Consider the following 19,775-nt stretch of genomic DNA (forward strand, 5'->3'; position numbering starts at 1 on the left):
AATAAGATCTTGGTACTTGTTATAGGCCTGTATTTGATACCTTTTTACGAATGTTTGACGTCTGATACTAAACCACGTAGTTTATTCATATTTAATTTATTGAAACAAAAATCGAAATACAATAAAAGCTTTAAAACAAAACATTTCAAATGGTTAATAAAGTTTAGGTACTTAAAGAAAAATGAAACATAATTTTTTTTTTTATAATTTTTTCAAAAGAACATATAAAAAATGGACATTTTTAATTAAAATCATTTAGCCACTAACAGTGAAACATAATTTTTTTTATAATTTTTTCAAAAGAGCATATGAAAAATGGACATTTTTAATTAAAATCATTTAGGCACTAACAGTTCGAAAACACTTCTGAATAATTCTGCGCGATCATTTCGTTCCAATTTTTTAAACAAATCTGTTGGTAATATATCATTCCAATGGGCAGCCATGAATTCCAATAATTCTTTTCTCAAATGCTTCGATTCGTACGTTAGCACCGACTGAAGTACACATTCTATATTATCCATTGAAATATTTGATATTATACTCTTCTCACACAAGATCTTCAAATCGGGTAAAAGGCAGAGGTGGGCGACTTTTAACAGTTGGAAATGGTTTTCCACAATGTTGGGGGGGTTTTGACCGGTGTAGAGGAAATGCAACAAATCCTTGACCACTTGGGCGTCAAATACGCCCCTCCAGTCGACGGAGTTCGTTCGAGTTTCCTTCATATCTGTTTGGAACATTTTCTTGAAATATTCGGAGTGCGACGCCAACACGAACTTGTGACATGGAAGTTCCTGATCCTCGGTTTTGATGACTGTGTCCGTTAGAATTCCTTGGTCCAACAAAGTCTTTTGTCTTTCGATAAAGTTTTTCTCGTCGCACGAAACAATGGTGATAATGATTTCGAATTCTTGGTAGCGACACGATAAATTATCATACTCCTTTAAGTAGTAAATGTTATGAAATACGAATTCATTGAACCATGGGCCTCGCATGTATCCCTTGTGGATCGTGAATTTTTCATCATAGACATTACTGAAAAATTGTACCTTGCAATAGCATCTTTTGTACTTCATATTCTTTGCACAGCGCCCTCTCAAATCCAAGAACCGCTCATCACCGTAAGGTCTGTAGTAACTCTCCATTATCCACGGGTGTACTTCATCTCCAACTTGATCATGCACTTCAATATTTATGGTCCATTCAAAAAGCCCTGATATTTTTTGCCGAAATCTTTGCTTTCTTATACTGAAAATTCTTTGGGTTGATGTCGCTTCGGTGGCCATAATTTAGCGTCAAATAATTATTTTCGAACCTTAAGCCTATCAATAATTATACAACGCGTACTGGTTTTATCAACCGTTCAACCGGAGCGCGAATGACAATGAGACCTAGCTCTGACAGATTAGACTCGACCTTACCTAATCGTGGTTTTACATTTTCAAAAAAAAATAATATAGGCTTAGATTACGTAAAATAAACACTATACTTCCCATTAAATTTCGTCTTTAAAAAAACGTTAACTATGTTAAATTACGTTTTCACGTGATTCCATAGAAAGTAGTTACAACGGAGGTAAAAAAACTGGCACTGGAATGTGTTTGAATACTCGAGTTTTTGTTAGGAAATTTTTTATTTTTTCGCTCTATAAGAAATATGTACCACTTCAAGCAGGTAGGCTGACTGAAGTGTTCTTCTTTTAGCCTACAAAATTTGTAGGCCTGTGCGAGTCCAGTTTTTTGGGGTTCGAGTCGCGTCAAAGTCCCGGACCCCCTTCCCCGGGACGGGGGGTATGAAAGAAGAGGCGGGTCATAGCGACAGAGGTAAAAAGGAATTACGTATTTTTCGCCACCGTCCCCGTTAGCAACGTCATCAAAACGTTGATTAAGTGAGCCAATAAGATAATTTAAAATTTTCGGTACGTGTTGGAGGGAGGGGCTCTATAGTGGGCTATGAGTCGGACTGAAGTGAATACTAACCGGAAACTATTCCTACATCTAAAATTAAATCTATCCCTACTGATATCAACTTGCAGTTTAGTCAAATTTGGTAACGAATAGGCCTTTACAGAAAGTTCTAAAGGAATTATGGGTACTTGTCCCCTCTTGTAGTTCAAACTGAGTCAGTTCAGTTCAGCCAGTTTTGTGTTATAAAAAAAACGAACTGGAGGCAAGATTTGGAGAGATAAAGCAGACTGATAAAATGGTGGGCTTTTTTTAACGCGTTTGTTCTTCGTTTGTTTTCTCTACTTTGTGCCAGCAAATCTTATTCATATTATGCCGAACTATTCTAATGTTGATATTTGATACTCGTATGAATTTATAATGATTAGATCTAACGTAAAGTATATTTATTTAAGAATTTTGATCTAAGCCTTGGTTGTTGAGTTTAGTGACGTCACTTCCGAGAGAATTTTGGTGACGTATGGCTGTTATAATGCGCAGGCGCGGCGGGACAAATCAACAAGGTGCGCAAGCCGTGAAAACTTTCTATAATGGCCTATTGTGACTGTCCATAAACAACAAGCAAATATACCGCTTTCTCAAATATCTATCTATAACTGATTATACCAAGAAGTGATATCCAGTTTATTAGGACACCAGTCTGTACATACTGGCTTCTAATCACCACCATCTTCTGGTCTTCGTCCATTCCACTTGGACACCAGTCTGTACATACTGGCTTCTAATCACCACCATCTTCTGGTCTTTGTCCATCCCACTTGGACACCAGTCTGTACATACTGGCTTCTAAACACCACCATCTACTGGTCTTCCGTCTATTCCACATAGACACCAATCTGTCTCATTGGCTTCTAACTCCATCGTCATCGTTTGGTTTAAGACATTCGCGGCGATCAGCTAGGGTTGCGAGAAACGTCTAGCCTCCCTAGGGTGGGTTGTCCACCAAAGGTTTTCGCAATTGCGGTTGTTCTTGCTTTTAACTGTAGTTCGACACCCTTTCAGGGTGACTAGACTTCCTATATTTCCTATTTTTTCCTATTTTTCCAATGCCTTCCTATAAATTCCTATAATCGAAGGTTTTCTCCTATATTTTCCAACTTGTTTCACTTTGTTAGATTCATCAGGGTATTAAGTTTCAAACTCGCAAAAAAATTATTTATATTGTTCAAAAAATAAGTCACCAGGTATCACCATCAGCTTAGACTTTAGTTGTATAGTTGTATCTGCAAACAGACATACCTATTCCGCCTTAGAGAGAGTGCCGGAAGCAATTCCAAAGAGTATAACTGAATTCAACATGTATCTAATAATTCAGTTGACTAAAAATAGAAACACGAGCCATGACCACAATAATAAGTTCGCCGCGGTTATAGGTCTTATTTAACTTTAATACTCGCGTTGGCAAACTATGAATATCGTTGAGGTGAAACGAGACAGTAGTGTTTAAACTGCTAACCAGTAAATAGCCATATTTTAATCTAAAATCAACATTGTTTTTATCTGTCCCTACCCCGATTGATAAAAAATATATTTTTAATAAGGCCGATCCGATGTTATTAATCTGAATCTTATACTATTACTTAACATTGTTGTCAATAGTTTATTTCGACTTCTTGCCTAGGCCGACTCTCGGGTCGCTACTGGCCGCGTCCATTTAACATTTTATTCAGTAATTTCCGGTTAGGAGGTGGCGCGCTAAACCGACTTAAAGTAGGCCCCTCCCAGAAAAAAAAAACATAACTCTGACTTCATGGAAGCGGATTAGACTGACTCGAACGTTCTCTCTTAACTTGAATGAGATCTTGGTACTTGTTATAGGCCTATATCTGATACCTTTTTACGAATGTTTGACGCCTGATACTAAACCACGTAGTTTATTCATAATTCATATTTAATTTATTAAAACAAAAATCCGAATACAGTAAAAACTTTAAGAACAGAACATTTCAAATGATTAATAAAAACTTCTTAAAGAAAAATTAAACATAATTTTTTTTTATCATTTTTTCTTAAGAGCATGTCAAAGATGGACATTCTTTATTAAAACGATATACCCCTAGCAGAATGTCTTCCCTGAACAGTTCGAAAACACTTTTGAATAATTCTACGCAAACGTTTCGTTCCAATTTTTTAAAGAAATCTGTTTCTAATATATCATCCCAATAGACAGCCATGAATTCCAAGAACTCTTTTCTCAAATGCTTAGATTCGTACGTTATCACTGACTGAACTACACAATCTATATTATCTATGGAAATATTTGATATTATGCTCTTCTCACACAAGATCTTCAAGTCGGGTAAAAGACAGAGATGGGCGACTTTTAACAGTTCGAAATGGTTTTCCACAATGTTGGGGGGGGGGGGGGGGTTTGACCGGTGTAGAGGAAATGCAATAAATCCTTGACCACTTGGGCGTCAAATACGCCCCTCCAGTCGACGGAATTCGTTCGAGTTTCCTTCATATCGGTTTGGAACATTTTCTTGAAGTATTCCGAGTGCGACGCCAATACGAACTTGTGACATGGAAATTCCTGATCCTCGGTTTTGATGACGGTGTCTGTTAGAATTCCTTCGTCCAACAAAGTCTTTGGTCTTTCGATAAACTTTTTCTCGTCGCACGAAGCAATGGTGATAATGATTTCGAATTCTTCGTAGTGACGCGATAAATTTTCATAATCCTCCAAGTAGTAGATGTTAGTAAATACGAATTGATTGAACCATGGCTCTTGCATGTATCCCTTGTGGATCGTGATTTTTTCATCTTTACTGTAAAATTGTACCTTGCAATAGCATCTTTTGTACTTCATTTTCTTTGCACAGCACCCGCTCAAATCCAAGAACCGCTCATCACCGTAACTTCCGTAATCTTTGTAGTAACTCTCCATTATCCACGGGTGTACTTCATCTCCAACTTGAGCATGCACTGCAACATTTATGGTCCATAGAAGAAGGTCTGATATTTTTTGACGAAATCTTTGCTTTCTTATACTGAAAATTCTTTGGGTTGATGTCGCTTCGGTGGCCATAATTTAGCGTCAAAGAATTATTTTCGAACCTTAAGCCTATCAATAATTATACAACGTGTACTGGTTTTATCAACCGTTCAACTGGAGCGCGAATGACAATGAGACCTAGCGTTGACAGATTAGACTAGACGTTACCTAATCGTGACTTTACAGTTTCAAAAAAGAATAATATAGATTACGTAAAATAAACACTACATTCCCATTAAATTTCGTCTTTAAAAAAACGTTAATTTTTTATTTTTTCGCTCTATGTTAAAAAGTATAATATGTACCACTTCAAGCAGGCAGGCTGACTGAAGTGTTCTTCTTTTAGCCTACAAAATTTGTAGGCCTGTGCGAGTCCAGTTTTTTGGGGTTCGAGTCGAGTCTCGAGTCCTTAAAAAAGCTCTAATACAAATACAATCTCGAGTCGAGTCTTTTAATTACTATCGAGTCCTTAAGACCGCGTGGGACCCACAACATCTTGCTTTTAGAAATGGGCCCCCATCCTCAAGGCGTTGCTATGAAATATGGCCCGGATTTTTTTTCTCTCTCTACACTTATATAAATAAAAGGCGCGAATCGTTTTCCCGCCTTTTTTAGTTAAGTACATACCATAGCAGCGAGGCTGTCACGTGATCAATCATTTACCAGCAGCAGGCGCCTTCTTTATCGCACGTGCATGTGTAGGAATGACTTAGGTAAAGGTTGCTAAGGTCAAGTGTCAGCCTGGAAAATCGTTTCCCCGCCTTTTCATATAAGGGTTCGTAAGTAACCAATGACTGTATTGATAAATGGACCTTGAAAAGGTTATGGTTTCGGTGATGAGTTAGGCTTAGCGTTAGAGAAGGTTATTAATTATTTTTGAAGGATGCGCGTCACGTCATAATGGAACTTGAAATAAATAATGTGACGTAAATATAAACATGGATGGAACAAAATGTTTGCTAACACGCTCTCGTTGCCAAACTTTTGAGGAACAAAGATGAAACACATAAAGATTTAAACAGACCGTGTAATCCATAAATGGGAATGAAGACATTTTTATTAATGGTGCATCCCCAAACAAACGCCCCCATAATATTTCTGTAAAATCAGACGTATATAATACTTATTCTCTTGGAGAGAAGTGTACCACTACAAAGGATAAACTGAAATCTAAAGGTTTAATCTTAAACGTGGAAAAAACCAAATTTATGCTATTCTCACCCGATCGAAAAATGAGACAGATGGCAACAAATGTCCTAACCTTGCACAATAATACAATAAAACGGGTCTCCAGCTACAAGTACTTGGGCCTCTGGATTGACGACTTACTGACGTGGTCAGAACACGTGAACTATGTCATTAAGAAAGTGCAAACTCGAATATGGATGATTAAACCCATTCAAAACTTCTTAGAAGTTGACACCATACGAATAATATTTCAAGCATGCATAAAATCAGTGCTGCAATATGGCGGTATATTTTATCAAAACAGTTCAAAAACAAATCTGGCAAAGCTAGAAAGCGTATATAAACTATGCATAAAATTTGTTGCAAAGACTCAAAAATATGCGTCTCTTACTGACGCCAAATTAGTAGCAGATATAGGCACCGTGCACCAAAATTACCTACTTGATACATTAACATTTATGTACAAAATCAAAACTAATGACTACCCCGGATTTGTCCAACAATGGTTCCCGCTGAACACAGGTATAAACAATACAAGGGGCACTAAAAATAACTTTTATATAGAAGCATTTCCGACGAGACTGCGCAACAAGAGTGCCAAACATATGGGAATCAAACTGTGGAATGATTTACCGATGGACATCAAAACAGAAAAGTCTATAAATGTTTTTAAAAACAGGCTTAACCAATATATAAAACAAAATATGATTTAAAGATAATTAATTTTAAAAATTTTAAAGTGTAAAATAATTTAAACTATAGGACACCTTTGTAAATAAGTTTAGACTTAAAGGTATATCCTAATAAAAGCTTTTTATTATTATTATTAAAGAGTGGAAATTAGTAATTGTAACATGATTCTTCCATGCAACATCATTTTACATTTGGAGTGCACAAGGTTACTAAACCGAATCATGCTCTATTAGCGCTTAACTATTTGCCAAGGCGTAAGTGCTTATGTATTTTTTGTCCCCCATGTCAAGACGAGGTTTGTGGGTTGATTGCTGAGGATTTAGTACCACCAAACTGTTGTAGAATTCACCCTTGCACGGTGCGATGCCCATCTTAATTAAGTTTGATGAACGGGAAAGCAAATGTTCAAAAAGGGCTCGCCTGGGTAGAATCATATTACATAACTAAAGCATATTAAGAGGATACAGAGTTTCACACTTCTTCTAGTACCCCCTTCTGATGAAATTCGCAGCTAAAAGGGCTCCCTCGCCTGGGAAACATGATGTTACATAACTTAAGCATATTAAGAGGATAGAGAGTGTCACACTTCTTCCATTATCCCCTTCTGATAAAATTCACTACAGCAGATAGAGGCTAAGAAAAAGTTTTTTGTCGACATCGTTAAAGTTAAGCCTTTGTTTTCTAAGAAAAGAATATAAGGAATATTAACGGGGTCCTCGTTGTGTTTACTTGACAAAATAAAACATTTTAGGGTTTAGGAGAAGGTCCCGGAAGTTAAATTGGGGTCATTAAATCTGTTCGCGCCACCAACGACAATTTAGAGCTGTAGTTTTGTTGTCTTTATTTCTGGCAGCATTGCAAATGAAATGGTTTTGCAAGATTTCACTATACATTTTCTAATTCCAAATCTGACCTATACTAGAATGCAGAGTATAGGTTCTATTGAATTTACAGTTAGGGCTTATAATGAAAATTGTAAGCGTAAATGCCGTTAACCGTTTTTATCGCTCCCTTCTTGTGTGCGTTTGTTTACCTTTGGAGGGATTTAATTTCCCGACAAAAACCTTGATAGGTCTACCTGTCCTGAAAATGTAAAGGTGTTATTGATTGGGGAACTTACGCTGGCTGGTTTAAACTGTAGGTTTTCTTTTTTCAAGGTGAGATTGTACTGTTATTTATACTAGAGATAGTTAAGTTAAAAAAACGTGTGAGTCTGAGATTGGGTTAAGAATTTAATGGGTAAAGGGTTGTAGGGTTTTTCATTTTAAATAAATTTTTGTGGTATTTTTTTTGGGTTATTTATTTATGCAAATTTTGATATTTGAATTAGTTAGTTTAATTAAAAACAACTTTATACTAGGCCATAATGTTTATTTATTTATTTATTTATTTATTAGCGTTGGAATAATATTTTTATTTGTTATTTAAACGCCAATTAGATTTATTAATTAGTCAGTTAATTAATTAAAAAAGCCTTTTTATTAAGCCTTAATGTTTGTATATTTTAGTTATTTATTTATTAGGATTTTAAAATAATTTTTATTTGGTTTTTACCACGTTCGTTATCCAGTCATTTTGTGAAAATTTTATGTGTGCACCTTAAAATAACTTTTAAGTGCACTTTTTCGTTTTTATTCAAAGTGAATTAGTTTAGTTTGAAAAATAACAGCGCTCAGCTGTTCACCCTACCCTAGTTAGGTAATTAACATATTTAGTGGTGGAACGCGAAAGTAATTTGATTTCGCGGTTGTCATGGTAACGGAATGAGACACACGCACTACACTGAGCTTTCTGCGTAAATCGTAATCGTGAATTGAATAAACCATAAACTGGCTGATTTCATTGTCGATAAAATAAACAACATTCACTTCACGAATCACAACTCACAAGCAAAGGGGAGGTGGGGATTTGAATTGTAGTATATCAAGGCCATTCAAAGCGCCCCCTTAAAACACTCATCAAGTCATAACTCGAAGAAAACAGTGGATTCAAATTAATTTCTTTATAGTCCATGCAGGCTTTAGTCACTGCACACTTATATCTAGTATATTCAGACTTTGACTGTGAATGAGAAATTCCCCCTTATTTTCCGACTCGTCCGCCTAGCTTCGCTGATAACCCATATAACATACAGCGCCATTATCGAAACTAGCGGCGAGAAAACTAGTAAAACGGTCGTTGGGAAAACCCTAGGCATTTTTTCACGTGACATTCTAACTTGTTGAGTGGTTTAAAGCAAGCTATAGCTCGTGCTCTCGTTCGCTCCCTAGCTCGTGAGCTCGAGCTCTCTGACGTGAGAGCTCTTTTAGAAGCACGCCGTTACTGAAAGGGTTAGGTCTCGCGCGCGAGAGAGCCTTCCTTATCCGAATCTGAAAACGCGCGCGACAAAATTACCCGCCAAAAAGCTCTTTTATTGCGCGCCTTATTGTTAAAACCGCGCCAAAAATAAATAATAATAAAAATAAGTTAACACTATTTGAAAATTATTATTCAAATTATAGTTTTATATGAAAGAAATATATATGTTAAATATTAAAACGGTTGTGAAATAATAATAAATATCGGTTGTGAATAATAAGAAAAAGAATCGGCTTTGTTTACCAACTATATTGTTAAAAGACCACGTGAGTTCCATGACCCAAAAATGGATGAAAAATGAGTACTACAACTATACTAAACGATTACTAGTATAGATTTATTGATTCATGCAATGTTTAAAGATTTATAACCATGTAGGTACAGAGTAATATATATATATTTATTTTATTTATTTATTTAGTGGAACTCGAGGGATAGGGTTGTGAAGCCACCAGGGCTTGGGTACAACCCCCCTCCATGGTAAAAACAAAAACAGCATAGTAGCACATAAAAAAGAACAATATGAACAGATAGAAAACAAAAACAAAAACCAACAAAATAAATTAATTAAAAAAACACTAATGGACACACGGGCACACACACTGGCGGTTAGGGGACGGAAGAGAGCCAGGTATATATAGGTTATATATACATAGATAATAAAAAAAAGAAATATGATTTGAAAGGGGCTTGAAAAGAAAAAGAACAGTTTTGTTAGGGGAAGGAAGATAAAAAATATACGGGGGTGACGTCACGATGGCTAGCTTTGCCCCATGCTTTCTAAACTCCTCTCCCCATCCAACCAACGCCACCGCTATACCCTAAAATTAGACGCAGCCAGTCGTAGCCCTCAAAAGCGTGTTTTCAACATTAAAGAGAGGCTCAAACTGATTTTAATGTCACCACTTGGGTCATTTTATTGAAGTTTTATTAACAGAAGTTGATAATTGAAGAAGGGTGTATCTCTATTCACTTCCCATGCTGTAGTTATGACTTATAACATGAGTGTAAGTTTTTATTAACAGAAGTTGATATTTGAAGAAGGGTGTAAGGCTCAAAATGATTTTAATGTCGCCAATTGGGTCATTTTATTGAGGTTTTATTAACAGAAGTTGATATTTGAAGAAGGGTGCATCTCTATTTACTTCCCATGCTGTAGTTATGACTTATAACATGAGTGTACGTTTTTTTTATTAGCAGAAGTTTATATTTGAAGAAGGGTGCATCTCTATTTACTTCCCATGCTGTAGTTATGATGTATAACACAGGCGTAAACAATCTTATAGGCTTTTGTCTGGATATATTTTTAAATATTTAACTATATGCCCTTTGACCTCTTTATTGATTAAGGTCCACTGTTTCTGGTAATTCAGGGTGTTTTACTAGATCAGGGGAATTGGAATTGGGGTTTTGAATCAGGGAGACAGAAGGTGATTTTGACCTCTTCATCGATTATAGGGTTCATTGTTTCTCATAATACTTGATTATCTTGATCAGGGGATTGGGGTTTTAAGTCAGGGTCCAGAGTTTCTGATAATGCGTTGTTTCTAGATCAGGCAATTAGGTTTTTTAGTCAGGGACGACGTCAGTGATTTTGAAAATATGGTAACTATGGTTGACCTCTCCATTGATTTCATTACTGTCCAGTATTTCTGATAATGCATGCTGGTTTTCTAGATCAGGGGATTTGGGGTTTTGAGTCAGGGATTTTGAAAAAAACATTGTCAGGAAAATCGTGGAAAATATAATTTACCAATTTTCTTTTAACTCTGTAGTCGAAATTGAGACTCAATAAGTAATGTTATTGACACGTAATTTCAAAAATAAAAAATATGTGTAGAAATGTTTGTTTTAGGGATCAAGATAAGGCATTTTAACTTCCCTTTAAGCTCGGGCGACAAAAATTGGTCCAGATTCAAATATTCTGGGAAAAGCGGCGGAGTTAGGGAGAGGGAAAGGGGGGGGGTCGAGACTGGTACAACCCGTTGCCAAAAGAGCATCCAACTCTACTTCTGTATATCCCGAACGTAGCATGCAGTTGCTAAAATCACACTAAGATGTATATACTTACACTCTACGTTTGTTGTTATTATTATTGCTTAACTTTCGATTTACGATGTAAATTATAGTTATAAATATACACTTTTCCCTAAACAATAACAAATACAAATACAAGAAAACGAAAGGGAAATTTAACGTGGAGTTTTTGAAATAACTTTAAATTGTCAGGGATTTTTTTTTAAAAAACGTAGATGACATAAATGACGTGGAAGAGTTATTGAATTTGGGAAAAGGTTCTTAAATGTCAGGGAGATTTCAAACTCTGTCGTTATAAAACACTCACTGGGAAATGTCAGGAAATTTGATAAAACTATGAGTGAATGAATTAACATAGTTTATCTGCATTACTGTAAATGAATAACTTTTAAAGCAATGAGAAACAATGGTTATTAAAGTTATTTACAAACAAAATAATTAGCTCATCATATAAATATGTTTAAAAAGTAATTATTGTTTATAATTGTGACTTTTAAACCACTTAAAAATCAATATTTAGTACCATTAAATTTTTAAAGGGGCAAAGATAACCTACAGGGGCAAAACGTTAACGTGGGTTTTCCATAGAACGCCTGTAAAACTATTTCACCGCAATACTCCGGTGTTTACTGAAACTTTATATTCCAAGGGGCGAAGATAACCTACAGGGGCAAACGTTAACATGGGTTTTCCATAGAACGCCTGTAAAACTACTTCCCCGCAGCACTCCGGTGTTCGCATAAACATCATCTTCCAGGGGGCAAATTGAAATTTTCTTAATTAATAATATTAAAATTAAAATTTAATTAAAATACGTGGTATATATATGCATATATTTATTTAATGAAAGGTGAATGACCTTTAGGCGACATATTTTGGTGGTACTCGGAAATAAAAGTCTATATAGAATATAAACCCTTTTAAGTTAAGTTTATAAATATTTTTGACAATATTCGCCGTGCAACGTAATTAAATTTAAATGCAAATTTGTTGCAAGGCTATACCTGGCTTATATTTAAAATATATATTATGGTTTACCTTGGGGCCTGCCTTAGTGCAAGTGTAACTTGAAACAGAATGTATTTTTCTTTTTTATATACGCAGTTTAAGACTATATAGCTGCATGGTAAAAAATTTAAATTTAAAATTTCTTCTGCAGCTACGAAAATGGGTTACGTTATAAGGCCTTAATTTACATATTTAAAATTAGTTTAATATCGAAATATTGTTGTGTATCGATTTGCGTGTTTTTATTTTTTGGTTGCCCTGTATTATTTTTATTACAATATTATTATTTTTTTGTATGTTGTAATATGTAGCTACTGGAATGCATACAGTTACTAGGAATAATTGTGTAGGCATTTTCACTTAACGTATCTAGGGCTAAATTTGTAAACTACTTCATTATCCCTTTGATTTTAACTTACCCAAATATTTTTTAATTTTGTTTTGTAACTAAAACCAAAATGACCAACGTAGTCGTTTCAAAGCTTGGTTTTGGTTGGCGCAAATTGAGATTGGGGGGGGGGGTTTGAAAGCGGTGAATTTTAAAACAACAACAACGGGATAGCACTTAGTGCAACTACCCATACCTCAATTTGCAATAAAGTCAGTTGAAAAATTACAAACCTTTATTAACGAAAATAAAGCAAACTCCGACTGATTCTGAACGAAATGTTCAATATTATTATTATTAAAATTTAAATTCTGAGGTATAAAAGGCTTTTAGCGAAAAATTGGGAGAACATCTTTAAAATATATGAATGTTTTTCAAGTTAAGAATGTACCGTTGTTGAAGCTACGTTGCGTATCCCCCCCTGCTTACGCTCTTGGTATTTTCTTAGAGTGAAATTGAATATATTATCAAAACTGGTGGCTCGTTTAACGCGAACAATAGAGGTTCATTAATAATTCGCGCCTAGACTTGGTGACTGCATGGAGAAAACACAGGGGCTAATAATTATGACGTTGTGTTATAAATACCGGCTCCTTTTCGCTCGCGCCGGCCCAAAACTGCTGCACGTGTAATTTTCCCGCCATTTGCTAGCTCCTTTTCTCGCGCGCCCAAAACTGCTGCACGTGTAATTTTCCCGCCATTTACCAGCTCCTTTTCGCTCGCGCCAAAATTAGTGGCACGTGTAATTTTCACGCCATTTATTCTAATAATGTTATACACTCAAATTCAGTAGAATAGGTGTGATTTAAATTATAAATTATTATTTTGCGCATATGTTTGAGACGTATTTTTCGTTTCAAAAATTCCCTGACTTCTCCGGCTCTATAGGTTTTTCCTGACTATCTAAAGTCAGTTTTCTTTAATTTTAGTTTTAACTTTTATTCTTAATTAGGAAATTCAGAAATGAGTTTAAAAATTAAATTACTAATACCAAAATTAATTTATATAAAAAAAATATACAAACTAGTACCAAAATTAAGTTATAAAAATACAGTAGCAATACGTCAACAACTGTCTGGGCAGGACTTCAGGGACTTCAAAGTAGATTTATACGGATGTAATCATTAGTCAAATCCTCCCCCTCAAACTTTCCCCCTCAAACCCAATGGAGATTCTCCAATATACTAACTAACTAACCACAGAAGTAAGGCTCATTTGACCTGATCTAAGGCTATAGACAAAAAACCCTCTTCAAGAAAAAACCGGGTTTTTTTCTTAAAATACTTACCTCCCTCTTAACGTTAAACCGATTTCTACTGATTTTATAAAGGAATAGTGTAAGGAAAAATTATCCTTGAATTATCCTTTGAATTATTTTTTTTAAATGGGGTTGTTTATTTATTTATTTATTTTTATAAAGAAAGTTCAAAGGTTAAAAGTTAAAAATTTAAATTCAATTCGGGTTCGAATTTTCCTTTAATCCAGGCCCGCTCGCCTCGCCTCTCCTGTTCTCGTCGTATATTTAAATTTGAAGGTTCATTAAGCTAAAAGGCCCTACCAGGTCCGTATAATCCTAAGCAGGGACCTATTCCCCTTGCCCTTGTGACGTAACCGAAAACCCTTAATGAGCTTGTGTTCCTTCCATCCATTCGAAGTATGCCTATGCTTTTAAAAATCGTTAACCCGATTTTTCTATTGGGGAATTTAGCTAGTATTCCAGCTTCCAGGATCATATAAAACTGAAAGCCAAGTTATAAATTAATGCACTAGGGACATAAGGTATGCGTGCGTGCTTATAATGAACTAGGGTCCAGATAGGGTCAAGGGTAAATTTTACTATATTTAATTATAATATTAAAAAGTAAATAATAATTTAAACGGAAATTTTTTGTCTAAAAATACGTTTATAATAATTTAAACATAAAATATTTGGTCTAAAAATACATTTAAAATAATTTAATTATAATTTTTTTGTCTAAAAATACATTTAAAATAATTTAAAAATAAAATTTTTTGTCTAAGAATACTTTTATAATAATTTAAACATAAAATTTTTGTCTAAAAATACCTTTAAAATAATTTTAACATAAAGGTTTTGGTCTTAAAATACATTTAGGTTATTGAATAGAACTTGACTTAATAATGCGGTCAAAAATTTTTGAAAGATGGACCCCCACCTAAAAAAAATGAATAATATTCTTAGTCCATCAAAAACCGTATTTCATAAATTCCATTTTTTATTATTTCTTTGAGGTGTAAGAAAAGAAAGTTTTCATCTTCTTTTACCCGGACTTTGAAAAAGGATTATTACACATACTATTTTGGTGAGAAAGAGCTTTTAAGGGACCCTTCTTTACAATTTTTAATCCTTTTTAAAGAGCTTATCTCTCTTTTCTCCCCATCTCTTGGGTATTCAAGAATAAGAAAGTTTTCCAAGGCCTACCTTATTATTTAAGTTCTTAAAGATTTAAAGAACTTCTTGATAAAATAATTAACTTTTTCTACTTCATTATCTTCCCTTTGTCATGGTATAATGGTGGGTTTTTATATTAAAATTTAGACATTTTAATAAATAATTTTATTTTTATAATATAATATAAAACTTAAAAAAAGTATTTGTCTAAATTAAATAATTAATTAATTTAATTTAATTAAAAACGATCCAGGTTTAATTAACGACTACACCAACATACACACGCCTATCCTATAATATCATTAATTAACGTGTATCCAATTAATCGTTTGAAACTCCATAAACAAATTAAAAAAAAAAACCCTAACCCCACCCCCTGAACTAAAATTTGACAAGAGTACTCGGCCTAGTCTAAAAAGCGTGCATTAAAAATTCCTGCCACGTTCTTTAAAAAAATGCCGCGCCTTTTTCGACTTGCACGAGCTGACGCACGAGCTATTACCGTTGTCATGGTTTCTACCTGCCTAACATATTTGTAACAAGAGTAGAGTCACGTGACACTTAACCCTGAGTATGTGTGTGAGTGTAGTTTTAATTGCAAGGAGTGGAAAAGGCGCCAACCAATTTGGTGCCTTAATTGTTCCCTAAGGTTCAAGGAATGCATGCCGAATGCGTTTAACTGAATTTAAGGTTTTTCCTAGGGTATGGATTGGTTACTAACGAATTTTCCTTAATTTCGCCATGACAATTTAAAATACATGTGGTCCGTGCATCCCTTATGGGGCCAAACCAAATCTTATGGGTGGACATAGAAGTATAGATGTATAGAACATTTTCGGACTCCAGATTGATTTCCCATAGAACTTACCATCCATGAATCCCACTGCATCATGTACTAAGTCAAACCAAGAAGTGATATCTAGTTTATTAGGGAGAAGATGCCTAAGTATTGGCCCGCCATAGTCCTGCAGTCCCCCCTTTCAAAATACAAATGGGGACATAAAAGGAGGAGACCGGGCTATTTCTCCTCCTCTCCTCAGTCGGAAAATATGACTGTAATTTTCGTCCTCATTCGCGTCGCGCTGACGTGCACGAGTTTTCAAGAACCAATGAGATGCTGGTTATTGTAATTTAGAAGTGGCGGGGATTAACTCCGGACACGTCTACGTTTGGACTGGAGATAAAGAGCTAGAAATGTGGATGAATGAATTTATACCTTCTCCCTAATAAACTAGATATCACTTCTTGGTCAAACTATAATTAAATTACCCCTTCTATTGCAACACCACGTAGACCTTTATTAAATGTTCAAAATAATCATGCTAGGCCTAGTTTTCTATGCAACGGTACCGTATATGAATGTTGAACACGCCAAAGGGTTATTAAGATATTAATCGATCGTGGAAATGCGTCGAAAACCTCCCTTTTTTCTTTAAAATGCATAAATACATTATTACGAAACAACACCATAACCTATTTACTCAATTTATTTAACTTGCGAAAATATTTTATTCCAAAAGGAAATACCAGTGCCTTATTCCAAAATGAATCAAATGACGTCACGGTGGTATTTTATTTTTTCCCCACCAGTGCAATGTTACGTAGTCAACACCATATTGTATTTTTACCGAGGGGCTGGTCTCTTAGTGTAATCGATGTACACGAATGTACCTTTGACTGTTCTAATGTGATTACGCGTAATCTTTAAAAACTCCGCCCTTAACAGTGCAAAAATTATTGCATGTATTACGTAATCGGTGTATAGGGAATTTGACAGTGATTAGCCCCTCGGTTTTTACCTCAAAGTTTTATTATTAACAGTGAAAAAAAAATATAATAACAGACTAAACTTTATACAAAAACACGTCAAAATATAATAAAAGAACCGCAGTTTTCTTTATATATTTATGTCTTTCCAAGACGCTAACATACTATAAATTTTCACGAACCCCGCCAACGTAAACATACGTATAAATATTAATATATAGCGTGTCATTTATTATATGCATAGGGGTTGTAAGAAAAATATGGCTATACATTTTATATTATCATAAATAAATAAATAAGATAAACCCTTATAAGTTATAAATGTTTTACTGATAACCCCTTTAATTATATTAAATTTAACGTAAGAAACGATGAAAGACAATGAATGCTTTAAGGGGTCATCCCTAAAACACTGTTTTCAATCAATGTTCATAACTTTAACTTGTGTTAGGGGCTGTTCAGTACATGTCCCTTATGGGGGGTCAAACAAAATCGGTGTGGTCATAGAAGTATAGATGCATCCAACTGAAATCATGTTACTACTTAGGCAAACTATAATTACCCAAGGAGCTCATTTTGTAATGGACATAAACACCCTGTATAACTCTTTGATACTCACAAATTACTTACGGCTAGTTAAACTTATGAAGAGTTATCATATAGACTTATGATGTTTTTGTTTTATTATGGATTCGCAATATAAGAATTGAGAGCTCGCGCACTTTATAGGGGTCCCATAGTTTTTGGCGCCTATTTTTCCCGCCGCCAACTGTATGATGCCCGGATCCTGTCTAACAATATATATAAATATATATCTTTGTTTGTTCCGGGGGCAGGGGGAGGGAAGGGAAGGGTCATCCGTAGGGGGTTAAAATAATAGAGGTCACCATGCAGCACCAGGAAGATCAGAGAACAAAACTTCCCATAGAACTTTAATCCCCTAGTGTGTTCGTCTCGCTGGAAGGAAAAATCATGTTTATTCTTTTGGATAAAGGTTATATAAAAACCTACTTTATATATTTATTATAGGGGACTTTATTATAAAGACTTGGTTGAAATGAAATAATGTGGATAGGTTGAAGAATTGACCATTGCGAAAAGGGGGCGGGGTTTAGTGTCGTCTGCTTCATATTTAAGGGTTAAAAAGGGAGTTATGTGGATGTAAAGAAGATAATTAAGTTACCAGTCTTGTGTGCACCTAAGTACGTTTTTAAGTCACTTCTAATGTCTTTGGACTCTAATCGGAGTGTGTTAGATTTTAATAGATTTTGTAGGTGGTTTTTAATTGATTTTGTAGGTGGTTTTTAATTGATTTTGTAGGTGGTTTTTAAATAATTTTGCAGACAGCTTTAATCGACTGTGTATACAGTTTTTAATTGATTTTGTAGACAGTTTTTTAATCGACTTTGTAGACAGTTTTTAATTGACTTTGTAGATAAAGAAGACAGTTCTAATCTTTCAGTCCAAGAATGGGTTTTTGAACTTCTTTAGCGAACGTCGTCAACTTTTGAAGTCGCAAACGTATAAGTTAACTAGGGCACACAATCAGGTTTCCAAACCATTGGAAGTTAAGCGATATTTCTTTCGTTCCCATTGTGGGATGCTTCTCTTTTGAGGAAATCGGCTTCTTTGATCTTATTCGACACTTTCTGATAATACCCAGACTGCCTTTCGGTCAGTTTTTGATAATTTCATTGTACGCCTTTCGTATAGCCGCAACCGATTGCGGATAATCTTTCCAGATCAGCTAACTGGAAAAGTCCTTTCTGAATTTTTCCATCCAGGAATGCATACAGCTTATTGGAATCATTGTGTGTCCCCCATGTTCTCCATTTTAAAATTCGTCATACGTATAGCTCCTCCCACAAAATCTGCCCTAGATACGTTGAGTGAAAATAACATGGATGGCAATACGCAATGATTCTTAGTAGCTGTATCAATTCCTGCCTCATCTTTTGTAGATACGTAAGAAGATCTTTGATTTCATTTAATGATATTTTTTTCGTTTTGCAATCGTTTGCTATAAGCGCTTTTGTCTACGATGCAAGATTGCTTTAAATTTTAGCAAAGTTATCAATTCAATGGTCGTACTCGATTTGAACAATGGGTCCTGGATTATAGATAAGGTTAAAGGTTATCTGTTGCCATCTTTAGTATAGTAGAGTCTGCTCTGGCTGGGAAAAATTGCCTATTTGTAAATTAACGGCGTGTTGAAAACTTTCATGGAAACTTTTTCAAAACTAATATTATGTCATATAAGTTTTTCCTTATGCCCCTTAACACACTTCGTAAGTTAAGTATTAGTCTATGAGCCACGTACCATGATGTAAACCCCTTTACCATAAGTTTATAAGATATGTTATGTTCCATAAGTTTGTTTAATTAATCTCTGGTCATGACAAACTGAATTTAAAGGCTTGTAATTTTGAAGTGAGTGAGTGAGTGAGTGAGGTAGGTCATAGATTCGAGAGGAGGTAAAACGAGGGAAGCCTGGTGAGTGAGTCGCCAACTGCTCTTGTTACCGATCATGGGGGAAAAAAAATAAATAAAAGAAAATTCTGGCTAAGAATGAATTTTTTTTTTCATTGTACAAAATCATTCCCGAATTTCAAAAGTAATTCAAGAATATAAAACTCGATTGAAAATAGGTTGCGCTTTGTGAAATCCCCTTATAGAATAGAAAGACGATTCAATTCTATTGTTATGTCCTTTTTTAAATTGAATGAAGGACATATATACTATTCTGTTCGGACATTTATTGACCGTTCCGGGAGTTATACGTCCAAAAACGGAAGTACTTTTGTGATCAGTCTTTCTTTAATACGATTTAAAAAATATAAGAACTTATTTCTTTGCGCATGCAGTATCATAAGTTTATAAGATATGTATGTTCACCATAAGTTTGTTTAATTAATCTCTGGTCATGACAAACTGAAAGGCTTGTAATGAATTTGAAGTGAG

The 19,775-nt window shown here is 34.9% G+C and overlaps 1 protein-coding gene across 1 annotated transcript; it reads right to left on the reverse strand.

The window, feature by feature from the left end:
* Window positions 1–335: 335 nt before the first annotated feature.
* Window positions 336–1,289, reverse strand: LOC149615588 (speckle-type POZ protein-like). The gene has a single exon (XM_089857179.1). The coding sequence runs from the start codon at window positions 1,287–1,289 to the stop codon at window positions 336–338; it is 954 nt and encodes a 317-aa protein (XP_089713305.1).
* Between the last annotated feature and the right edge of the window lie 18,486 nt (window positions 1,290–19,775).

The sequence above is a fragment of the Phalangium opilio genome, unplaced genomic scaffold (genome assembly GCF_054372755.1).
Source record: "Phalangium opilio isolate 3A_F unplaced genomic scaffold, DU_Popi_V2 ptg000217l_1, whole genome shotgun sequence".
NCBI lineage: Eukaryota > Metazoa > Arthropoda > Arachnida > Opiliones > Phalangiidae > Phalangium > Phalangium opilio.

Bases quoted from the DNA above. Each gene is read 5' to 3' on its own strand.
- LOC149615588 (XM_089857179.1), bottom strand. From the start codon at position 1,289: ATGGCCACCGAAGCGACATCAACCCAAAGAATTTTCAGTATAAGAAAG.